Here is a 12,200-nt window from a genome sequence, read left to right as displayed (position 1 = left end):
CTACAACTCAACATGGGGCTCAAATTTACAGTCCTAAGATCAAAAGCCGAATGCTGTACCGACAGAGCCAGCCAGGCGCTCCTTGGATTTTTATCAAATACTTACTGTAAATCAGGCATTATGCCAATCACATCGCATGCTTCCTTTCCCTTAATCATCCCATGAAGTAATAAGTACTATTGTTATCTCCCATTTGAAAATGAAAAGGAGCTAAGTGACATGCCACGGCTACATGTACTAAACTGCAGGGCGGAGAAACGAACCTGGCGTCACAACTCTGGAACTCATGCTGACGGTCGCTCTACTACACTGCCCACTTGGTTAGCAGAAATGCTCTGAGCTCAGAATGACAGTCTGGGGCATAAACGAGCTTTCTTGCTTGAGGAGCCGAAGGTTTTCGTTTCCCTCTAATGTTCAAGTGAAAGTTATACTGCTGAGACTGATTTGGGGGTACTGGGAGAGTTTCTGGTTTCACTTGCCTGTAATATTCCCGGGGCCAAGTACAATGTCTGTAACCCCAGCACTCTCTGGTGGAAATGGTGAGCTGAACTGACTCACAAGACTTGGGAGTTAAATTGTTCCTGGAGTTAAATTTAGGTAGGAAGAAAAAGGGGCAAAGAGTCTTATAAATGCCAAGTGAAGGAGGGTAAGAGAAATAGGAGGCAAGGTGGCTGGAGAGGAATGTGGGATCCTTGACTTATAAGCCTGCTCTGGTCATCATTTCTGAAATCCAAAGTAGAAATGGTGCCTCAAGACGGGGTGAGCCAGCATCTGCACTCTTGTTCCAAGGGATGGGCTGGGAGAGTTGGAGAGCTGAGAGGAAATCACTTTTAGCAGTATTAGGAAATTCTTGTCCCGAATATACAAGTGAGTATGTGGTTGCACACAAAATGCGCACTGAAGTCGTTTGGGTGAATGCAGAAAGAGAGGTGGCTGCAGAGCACACGCTATGAACCTCATCACCAGACTGAATACACTGAACATCAACAGCGAGCATATCAAGTGTTCCTCGCATCCATTAGGAACTTGGCAAAGTTAAAGAAAATTGTTTGAAGTAGAATCTGATAGTTTCATGCCTATTTAATGGGCATAATTTTGAAAAGACTACTTACCTCATTAGATCTAAAACTTCTACCTTGCATTCCATGTTTCCAGAAAGCTAGCACACTGTCTTGTAGGCAAACTAGCAGGCAAGAACAGCTCAGTTACTGTTAATAGTACAAAAGTTCAACCGATAAGCATCATTCTGTCCCTCTATCTTGCACAGCAGTACTTCCATTAAGAACTAATGTCAGCTATTCCGTGTTTACATGGCATCTTTACTACTGAAATTAAAAATATACATATACCAGACAGAACTGAGTCATCTTTTGGCAAGAAAAAAGAAGATTCATTGAAAATATTGTTTTGTTACAGAAACTTTTTGTTTTGAGAAAATGACAACATTATAAAATATTTCAAACATACCGAAAAACATGAGAAGAGCACAGAAACGTACGTATCTACCACTCAACTCTCAAATCCTGACATTTGGCCATTATATGCCTTTCGTTTAAAATACAACCAAATTCAGCCAGCACCTGAGTACAGCCCGAGCAGCTGGCCCCGTCCATTCCAGGCCTTCCTTTCCCCCTGACATATCCGCTATTATAAATTTGATGCTTGTCATTCTCATGCATGTTTTTACTATTACTACACAATATCAAACTTTGTATCAACTGTTTCCGACTTTCATACGTGGGGTATGGTGAACATGTGAACTGTTTCTAGGTTTTTGATCTGTAATAAACATTCTGTACCTCTTCTTTAATACGTGTGCAAATTTTTCTAATTCTAGAAACAGAATTAATGGGACACAGGCATACTTTTTAAAAATTTTAGTTTTGCTTTTAATATTTACATATTTAATACATATTTTTGTGTGTATTCAGTGAGGAAGACATCTAATTTTATTTCCTACAGATAAGCAATTGCATCACCAGCATTTGCTGAACAGTCCACCATTTTCCATTGACATATTTATGCTATAAATTTCCATTTACATGTAGGTCCACTTCTGAGCCTTCTCTTCTGGTGCCACTCTTCTACTTTTTTATCCGTCTGATCCCACACTGTCTTAATCACTATAGCTTTATAAAAGTTCCAATACTGAGTAGGGCAAGTATTCATCCAAATTTATTTTACTGTTCTTGGCCTTTGACTCTTTCACATGAATTTTTATTTTTTTTCCTTTTTTTTTTTTAATAAATTTATTCTTAAGTTAATTAACATACAGTATAGTCTTAGCTTTAGGAATAGATTCCAGTGATTCATCACTTACATACAACATCCAGTGTTCATCCCAACAAGCACCCTCCTTAATGCCCATCAACCATCAGTTTGTTCTTTGTATTTAAGAGTCTCTTATGGTTGGCCTCCCTTTCTAGTTATATCTTTCCTTCCCCTATGATCATCTGTTATGTTTCTCAAATTCCACATATGAGTGAAATCATGAGATCTTTCTCTTACTGACTTAGTTTGGTTAGCATAATACCCTCTAGTTCCATCCACATTGTTGCAAATGCCAAGATTTCATTCTTTTCCATCGCTGAGTAGTATTCCATTGTGTATGTATGTATGTGTGTATGTATACATACATGTATGTATACACATATATACATACACACACATACACACACCACATCTTCTTAATCTATTCATCAGTTGAAGCACATCTGGGCTCTTTCCTTAATTTGGCTATTGTTGATAGCACTGTTACAAACACTGGGGTGCACACGTCCCTTTGAATCAGCTCTCCTGTATCCTTTGGATAAATTCCTAGTAGTCCAATTGCTGGGCCGTAGGGCAGTTCTATTTTTAATTTTTGGAGGAACCTCCACACTGTTTTCCAGAGTGGATACACCAGTTTGCATTCCCACCAACACAGCAAGAGGGTTCCCCTTTCTCCATATCCTCGCCAACACCTGATGTTTCCTGAGTTGTTAGTTTTAGTCACTAAGACCGGTGTGAGGTGGTATCTCGTTGTGGTTTTGATTTATATTTCCCTGATGATGAGTGATATTGAGCATCTTTTCATATGTCTGTTTGCCAAATGGATGTCTTCTTTGGAAAAGTGTCAATTCATGTCTTCTGCCTATTTCTTCACATCTGGATTGTTTTTCGGGTGCTGAGTTTGGTAAGTTCTTTATAGATTTTTTATACTAATCCTTTATCTGATAGGTCATTTGCAAATACCTTCTCCCATTCCGTTGGTTGCCTTTTAGTTTTGTTGATTGTTTCCTTTGCTGTGCAGAAGCTCTTTATCTTGATGAGGTTGCAATAGTTCACTTTTGCCTTCAGAGACATGTCAAGTAGGAAGTTGCTGTGGCTGAGGTCAAAGAGGTTGCTGCCTGTTTTCTCCTGTAGGATTTTGATGGTTTCCGGTCTCACATTTAGGTCTTTCATCCATTTTGAATTTATTTTTGTGTGTCACATGAATTTTTAGATCAGCTTATCATATGGCACAAATCACTTTATTGGGATTTAAAAAAAAATGTTTTTTAATGTCTATATATTTCTGAGAGAGAGACACAGAGTAACCAGGGGAGGAGCAGAGAGAGAGGGAGACACAGAATCCGAAGCAGGCTCCAGGCTCCAAGCTGTCAGCACAGAGCCAGACGCAGGGCTTGAACTCAGGGACCGCGAGATCATGACCTGAGCCAAAGTCAGATGCTTAGCCAACTGAGCCACCCAGGCGCCCCGGGATTTTTATTTAAACGAACCAAATTTGTGGTTTAACTTATAAAGAACTGACACCTTTCTCATATTCACAGACACGGTATAGTTCTTCATTTGTTCAAATCTTTTATGCTTTCAAACAGTAACTTGGAATTTCCTAAATAATGGTCTTAAACATATTTTGATTACATTTATTTCCAAATTTCTTATCTTATTGCCATTGTCAGTGAGATCTTTTTTTCTATTAATTTCCTAATTACTGGCATATCAAAAAGCTATTTATTGGTGTGAGTCATATCTAGCAACTCTGAATTCTCTTACTAATTCCAGCAGTTTACTCAGAGAGCTATACAGTCCATATAATCATATCATCAGCAAAAAAGGATCTTTTACTTTTTTCTAATCCTCATAGTTTCCTTGTCTAGTAAGACAATGTCAAATGTGATGATAGCACATATTCTTATCTTGTTCTCGACTTTAATGGCAGAATCTGACCATGAAACATGAGTATTTTTTTATTATTTTTTAAGTATATTTTTTAAAAGTTTATTTACTTGAGAGAGTATGCACATGTGCATGAGGGAGAAGCAGAAGGGGAGAGAGAGAATCCCAAGAAGGATCCCAAGAAGGCTCCACACTGTCAGCACAGAGCAAGACTTGGAGCTCGATCCCATGAACCATGAGATCATGACCTGAGCCAAAATCAAGGGTCGGATGCCCAACCAACCTAACCACCCAGGAGCCCCAAACATGAATATTTTTAATAGGCTTTCCTAGATGAAGAACATTTCCTTTTATTGCTAAGTTGCTGAGAAGTTTTTTCTTAAATCATGAATGATCTGGATTTTACTCAATGCTTTTTTTGTGCATCTACTGAAAGTTATGTGACTTTTTGCTTTTAATATTTAATGTGCTATATTATATATTACATAAACAGGTTTTCTGATGTTGAACCATCTTTACTTTCCTGAAATAAACTCTATTATACTTGATGGTGTGGAGTTCTATTTACTATTTTGTTTCAGATTTGTTCAAATTCTGCTTTCATGAGAATGGGTTCTTTTGTTTTCTATACTAACCTTGCTTGATTTTAGTATCAGTGTTAAACACTGATTTGTTCAGCATTCCTTCTTTGTCAGTAATCTGAAATAGTCTGTACAGGATAGGGATTATCTCTTTTTAAGGGTGGATAACAGTCTCCTATAAGGATGTCAGGCTTTATGTGGGGAGACTCTTGATTACTAGGCACCTCAAGCAAGGAGCCAGGCTCTGGCTCCCACTTCCTACAGGATACTTTTAGTCTTCTTTATCAGAAGGAGCACAGCAGGCCTACATATTGCTTTGAGTTTCTGTTCTTTATTTATCTTATTCTTTGGCTTTGGCTATGAGTTTTTAAGCACAGATTCCATTTGATTTATTTTTATTTATATATATTAAAACAATTTTTTTTAACTTTTTTTGAGAGACAGAGAGAGACAGAGCAGGAGCAGGGGAGGGGCAGACACGGGAGAGAGGGAGACACAGAATCACAAGCAGGTTCCAGGCTCTGAGCTGTCAGCACAGAGCCTGATGTGGGGCTTGAACCCACAAACCGTGAGATCATGACCTGAGCCAAAGTCAGACGCTTAACCGACTGAGCCACCCAGGCGTCCCGCACAGATTCCATTTTAAAATCGTGAAGAGATTTCTCTCATTTTATCATCAGCATTTGCTTGCTGGAAGAAGGGCATTCTACTTAGAGGAGACAGTAAAAGTAGAACCAGGAATAAAACAAATGAACTATCTGTCCTTGGCCCTACCCTCTTTACATATGTGCAAATATCTTTCATTGATAATGAAGAGCAAAAAAATTGTGCCTAGTTAAATACTGAATTAGCTCTCATTCATATTCCCAGCACCATCTGTGATCATTTTTACCTCATTTTTCTGGAATGTAATCATTTTAATATTTACTTATTTATTTAATTTAATAAATAAATTTATTATTTAATAATAATAAATAAGAGAAACAGAGAAGAGCAGAGAGAGAGACAGAAAGAGAAACAGAGAGAAAAGAGCAGAGAGAGAGGGAAGAAGAGAATCCCAAGCAGACTCCATGCCCAGTGCAGAGCCCAACACAGGGCTGGATCTCATGATCATGAAATCATGACCTGAGCCAAAATCAAGAGTCAGAGAACTGACTAAGTCACCCACATGCCCCTGGAATGTAGTAATTTTAGAATACTGAATATATAAGAAATCCTTTTTCAGAAAACACCGTAGTCCAGCAAAATGTGAGAATGAGATAATGGAATCTCCTTCTTGCCATTTTCACATTTTGCTCTGGTCAGCAGATACAACAGCAGAAGTACAACAGAGTACACTAAGTACTAAATTTTAAAGTACTTATAGGGAAACTCCACAGGAGTTTGGAGGAAATGGAAATTCCTGTTTTATGAAAATGGTATTTATTTCTTTTGAAATGTCAAATCTGTAAGGAGGACAACATTTCTAGATGTCAGTTATTAAACTATTTTAGAGAATGTATAAAAGTGAAGACTGATGTTGACTTCATATTCATTATACCCTGTATTGTAAAAAATGTATTCTTAGTAATATATTTCTATAATCTCAGGTAATTATCAGGTAAGATATTTTAAGCAGCTCTTACTGCAATCAAACCAGAAATACAAAACTTGCACTTACCTATTGATTCAATCTGGAAATCAAAGGTGAGCTCAGATGATAATTTTCTGCTAGATTTTAATCTTCCTTGGAGATTTACTATTTTTATACAACCTAGAGACGGGGAGGGGGAGAGTCACTCAGAAACTAAGATAAAAGGAAGGTGTTAAAATAAGATGTTCATAAATAAAAACTTACAATCCAAGCATACGAGAATGGTATCTCTCTCCAATTGGGTTACGTGAGTAACACTTGTCTGTGGGCTATCTGTAACACAAACAAACTCAATAAACTGACATAAAAAAAGTAATTTTGAAAGCACAGAGACCTAAAAACAAGAATTCTGAACATCACTGAATCTGAAACAGACTTAAATTTTTAGCTATACATATGTACTGGCTGAGCCAGGCTGCTTGGGTCTAAACTCTGATGCAAGTGCTGAAGGAAGTCAGGGCTCACTGGAACACTAACTATTGTCATTACTGCTGGTGATGTCATTATTTTCACTCATATGTGAAATCAGGAGTCTAATCCTCTATATTATAGTTATGACTGATTTCTGCTTTTAAGCTCAGAAGGCCAGGGACTGCTTTGTATATCACATGGCAGTGTCCAGCACCACATGCAATAATTATTTACTGAGTGAATGAATCAGAAGGACAAACAAACTACTTCAAGTACAAATGAGTTAAAAGAAATACTGAAGTATTTTGAGAAGTATGAAATATTATCAAAATGCAAACAGGAATCATTTTTTTTATTAAGATTTATTAAAGTTCTTATAAACTGGGAATTTTTTTGTAATTGTTTTTTAATGTTTGTTTACTTTTGAGAGAGAGAGAGAGAGAGAGAGAGAGAGCGAGAGCGTGCGTATGCGCACGGGTGAGGGGCAGAGAGAGGGAGACACAGAATCTGAAGCAGGCTCCAGGTTCTGAGCTGTCAGCACAGAGCCCGGCGCAGGGTGTGAACTCACGAATTGCAAGATTATGACCTGAGCCGAAGTTGGACGCTCAACTGACTGAGCCATGTGGGCGCTCCAAGAATGCTTTTGAAAAAAATATTATATTTATTTATCAATCAATAAATATATACATATATATATACATATACACACACACACACATATATATATGATATAGATCTGTATCTGTATCTATATAGAAAGCACAAGTGGAGGAGGGGTAGAGAGAAGGAGAGACAAGAATCCCAAGCAGGCTCCATGACATCAGCGCAGAGACCAATGTGGGGTCCAAACCCATGAACTGCGAGATCCTGACCTGAGCCGAAATCAAGAGTTGGACGCTAACCAGGCACCCCCAAACAGAGAATGTTTAAATGATTTTCCATGAAGTGAAAAGTAGGCTACCCCAAACTTTGTACGAACATCAAAACTGAAACTGCTGATCTACAGGCCTTTGTTTCTGGCCTTACGTGTCCTTGAGAGTGGGTCTGATGACCTACAGTTACTGTTTTCTACTTCCTACAGTATTAGTCTTAGGACATCCAAGGCCTGCCGTTAGACCTTCAAATGTATTTTAGACCTGGTACGTCTGTAACCAACCAGAGCTGAAAGGACACGGAACAGGCCTCCTGGAAATCAGATCTTTGTAGCTCTTACATACGTGGGTGAAAATTAACAATCTGAACACATCTATACAATCGACTTCAGTTCAGGAAGCCAGGCTAGCATACCAGGGAGAAAGTCAGGAAAATAAGGTTTTACCAACTGCTTGTATCAATTAGTTACCAAACACTAGAATCACCCGGAGATCTTTACAAAATACTGATGCCTAGCTGCCACGTCTAGATATTCTTATTTAATTGGCGGCGTATGTGACTTGAGGTATCAGGAGTTTTAAAACTTCCCAGGTGGGCTGTACAGTGCAACGCAGTTTAGGAAACCAATGACTCAGAATTTCATATGATGCAAAACTCTAACCATACTTTCTCTCACTCAATTTTTACCTTAGCATCTCAAAACCAGAGATGAACTGTAGTTATCATACTTAGTTTCTATTGTTGGGATGAGCACTGGGTGTTAAAGGTAAGCGATGAACCACGGGAATCTACCCCAGAGACCAAGAGCACACATTACACACTGTATGTTCGCCAATTTGACAATAAATTATATTAAAAAAGAAAAAAAGGAAATCTAATGTTAATTCACAAAAAAAACTTCCAAAAAACAAAAAAACCCAACTCCTAATAAAGTGATTTCATTACAGTAAGAGAATGAAATCAGAAGCTCCTTAGAATGAAGGTACCCACACAGCTGTACAAAATTCTTCTGTGCAGAAATCAGGCCCTTCATTCAACAATTAGTAGAAAAGGATTTAAAATTAAAATGCTTGGGAGAAATAAGGTATTAACTGAAATCCACTAACAATAAAATATCAATCACCCAACAATGCCTTCCTATTAAGCAGGGAGGAAGAGATCAGGAAAGCAGGAGTGCACCCGCTGTCTGAAAGGGTAGATAGGTGTCTAAGAGAGAATGCAGAACAGAGAATTCTAGGGAGCCAAGGAAGCCACATCACGTTGTCAAGGGCCAGCCATGTTTTCCTTCAACAATGTGTCCTTAAAGGAAAGCTGTCTCAAGTTTCCTGGGCTTCAGGAAGTCATGTAATTGTCTCTAGGTTTTTGTGAATGTGTTTGCGATGATTTTTTTTTCAGTGTCAAAGACCCACAACTCTAAGTTTTTTCCTTTTGTGAACACTCTTTTAGGCTTCCAACAAACTCCTGACTAATCAATATTTATCGGCCAATTGTCTTCTTAATATTTCCCTAAGAACCCAAAGACCCTGACAAAAGGCCTCTGCAAGACCTTTAAAAATTGCCTTCTTGGGGTGCCTGGGTGCCTCAGCTGGTTAAGCATCCGACTTCGGCTCAGGTCATGATCTCATGGTTCATGAGTTCGAGCCCCAGGTCTGGCTCTGTGCTGACGGCTCAGAGCCTGGAGCCTGCTTCAGACTCTGTGTCTCCTCTCTCTGCCTCCTCCTCCTCCCCTCTCCTCCCCTCCCCCACTCATGCGCGCGCGCGCGCTCTCTCTCTCTCTCTCTCTCTCTCTGTCTCTCAAAAATAAATAAAACATTAAAAAAATAATGAAATTGCCTTCTTAAATGGCCACTGTCTATTTTACAGCAAAACATTGTGCAGTGTTATTTTTAAAGGGGAAAAAAAGCAAAAGGAGCTCCATAATAAACACAGTGCTTTAAAAATCAGGAAAAAAAAGACCATTCAGGTCACTTTTTTTAAAGTGTAAAAAGTTGAATCAGATTTATTTACCACGAAACACAAGTTTTACTGATATGTACTGACTACACCAACAAGATTGGAGGTTTCAAACTATAATCAAATTTCTGTAAAAAGATAATTAATTGGAAATAATATTTCCCAAGATACTAGTATGAAGAAAGGATCTGCTACGCCACTGGGCAACGCAGATCAAAATTTAAGAAAACAAATTGTACAAAAGAATGATTTTCAAGCACCCTCAAATATTTTTGTTTAGCTATATTTATATCTTAATTATGAATCATTAAAAAATTCATTAAAGTGACTGCATAGTACCTGTGTCTCAATTACCAGAATATGATGGAAAATAGACTCAATGCAGTTTTTGCTTTTATTTAGATCACTTTCCTCAGCCTGAGGCCTGTGTATGTGCAGTTGACAGGGCGGTGCCTGTGTCAGCGTCACCGGCATCAGCCGGGAGCACACAGAAGAGCAACTTCTCAGGCCTTGCTCCAGATCGACCAGATGAACTCTGGCAGTGGGGGCCAGCAGGCCTCCGGGGGATTCTGATCCATACTCATGTTTGGGAACCACTGATATGTATCGGCCTTAATAACTCAGTAAAAGTCACAAACCTGACTCTGTAAACCACGAAGAGGTAGAATTTGGGTTGACAGTTTCAAATCGAACCACCTGGTTGAAGTCTCTCCCTCTGCTGACGCCAACACAGACGAGAGGGTACTCCTGTTCGGGAACTACCAGCATTTCGAACACTCGAAGCGGACAAGGTATAGGAAAATCTATGTGCTAGACACAGAAACAAAAGGACATTAAACAAAGGAAAACGGAAGCCAAATAGTGTCACGAGAGCACTAAGAATTTTTACTTCTACAAACACATGGAAAATAACTCTCTACTATTAGGACTGCTTCTTGTCACAGAAACTCTGGGTATGTAGAAAAACACAATTTATAAAGTATTTGATTTGAGGTTTAACACTGTAAAATGTTGTTAAGTTAAAAATCACACAATTTTAAGACATTAGGGCTATAAGGGAACTTATAAATCACCTGTCCAACCCAGGTGGTAACTGAGATCCAGAAATCTGGGGACTGGCCCAGGGTCCCCCAGACTTTGTTGCAAAGTCTCCTGTCTCCCCATTGGATGCTGCTTCAGTTATATTTCCCTGCTTTCTTATCCAACTGAGCAAACATGGATGAGAGCACAGAAATGCTAATTAGCAAGAAACACTCCTCTTATAAGTGTGGACAGTAAAAAAAAACCCATAAATAAGAGAAATTTAGCTTCTTGGCGCAGGTGATGCTATTCATTAACTCACTTACGATGCAACCAATTTTACTTTTACATAATTTCAAAAGTATTCTTACACTGCAACCAAGAGACTAAATAAATTCGTATTTCGTAAGTTTGGGAAAATAGATGGAGAACATTAACATCCTCAGTAATCAGGAAATTAAACCACGAGATAAGATCCATATCCCCCTGACTAAAATGAAACAACTGACAGTAACAAGTATTAACAGGAGGAGCAGACGAGTGCTCACCAAGTGATGGGAGCATAAGCAGGGAAGGCCATGCTGGCTGACTACATTATCTGTGACTGTCAGGGCCCTGCAATACTCTTATCCTTTCTAGAGAATACGAGCACACACAGGCACAGGAGACATGATGCAAACATGTTCACAGCAATATTGTTCAAATAACAAAAAACTGGAAGTAACTCAAATACCCATCAACAATAGCTAGATAAAGTTACGGCCTATTCGCACAATGGGAAGTCACAGAGCAATGAAAATGAACAAACTAGAACCATACCCAACAACTACACAAATCTGATGTTGCACCAAAGCCAGACACAAACGAATACATACTTTATGACTCCACTTACATATTGGGGAAGAATCAGGTAAAATTAATTCTAATTTTAGGGGCTTAGGGGTGTACGTTTATACAGTGAAAATGGAAAATAAGGGAGCTGACTCCTAGTGGATGGGGTGCCATGGGGAATTCAGAGGTGCTGATGATATTCCTCACAACAGAAAAGGTTGTTTTTCAAAAAATATGGGTCTTATCCATATGGTAGTAAGTCTACTCTTAGTATGTTTTAGATTTTGTTGTTCTCATGAATGGGCTGTAATTTCATTTAATTTCCCCCAAGGTTAGTATTGGTAGTATTTAACAAAGCTACTGAATTTGATTTATTTTTTAATCTGGCAACATGTAAATTCTGAAGAAAATAAATTCTGGAGAAAAACAGGTGAAACAGGTCCACCATAACTATTATTCTTAAAAGTGTCAGAAAATACACACACACACGTGTTAGAAAACACAATGTGGTCCTTGTGGCTAGAAGGTGAAGCTCTATGTGCAACTGTTGTTCCCGTATTCCTTCCTTCCCTGTGACTGCCAGAGTGCCTCCATCCCATGGGTACAGACACTTCTTCATCAACACTCCCCAAACCCTTCTCTTTAGAAGCTTTCCCCTTACCTGGGGAGAGGCTTTGGATAAAATCTGTCATATATATATATATATATATATATATATATATATATATATATATATA

General features: G+C 38.6%; 1 protein-coding gene across 5 annotated transcripts in view; it reads right to left on the bottom strand.

Moving 5' to 3' along the window:
* MAP4K3 (mitogen-activated protein kinase kinase kinase kinase 3) overlaps positions 1-12,200 on the bottom strand; it is a 207,365-nt gene that overhangs the window by 6,392 nt on the left and 188,773 nt on the right. For 4 of the 5 annotated variants that reach the window (XR_007462406.1, XR_007462407.1, XR_007462408.1 and 1 more), the window contains 4 exons: positions 10,251-10,422; positions 6,580-6,648; positions 6,403-6,495; positions 1,113-1,183 (listed from right to left, as the gene is read on the bottom strand). Coding sequence is in view for 1 of the 5 variants with exons in the window: in XM_049652249.1 (XP_049508206.1) it covers positions 1,113-1,183; positions 6,403-6,495; positions 6,580-6,648; positions 10,251-10,422 (405 nt within the window). In the remaining 4 variants the exon portion in view is untranslated. Of the gene's footprint in view, positions 1-1,112; positions 1,209-6,402; positions 6,496-6,579; positions 6,649-10,250; positions 10,423-12,200 lie in introns of all 5 variants that reach the window. The other variant, XR_007462409.1, reaches the window with a different exon arrangement.

This window comes from Panthera uncia (genome assembly GCF_023721935.1).
Source record: "Panthera uncia isolate 11264 chromosome A3 unlocalized genomic scaffold, Puncia_PCG_1.0 HiC_scaffold_12, whole genome shotgun sequence".
Taxonomy (NCBI): Eukaryota; Metazoa; Chordata; class Mammalia; order Carnivora; family Felidae; genus Panthera; species Panthera uncia.
This window is presented reverse-complemented; position numbering and strand designations above follow the sequence as displayed.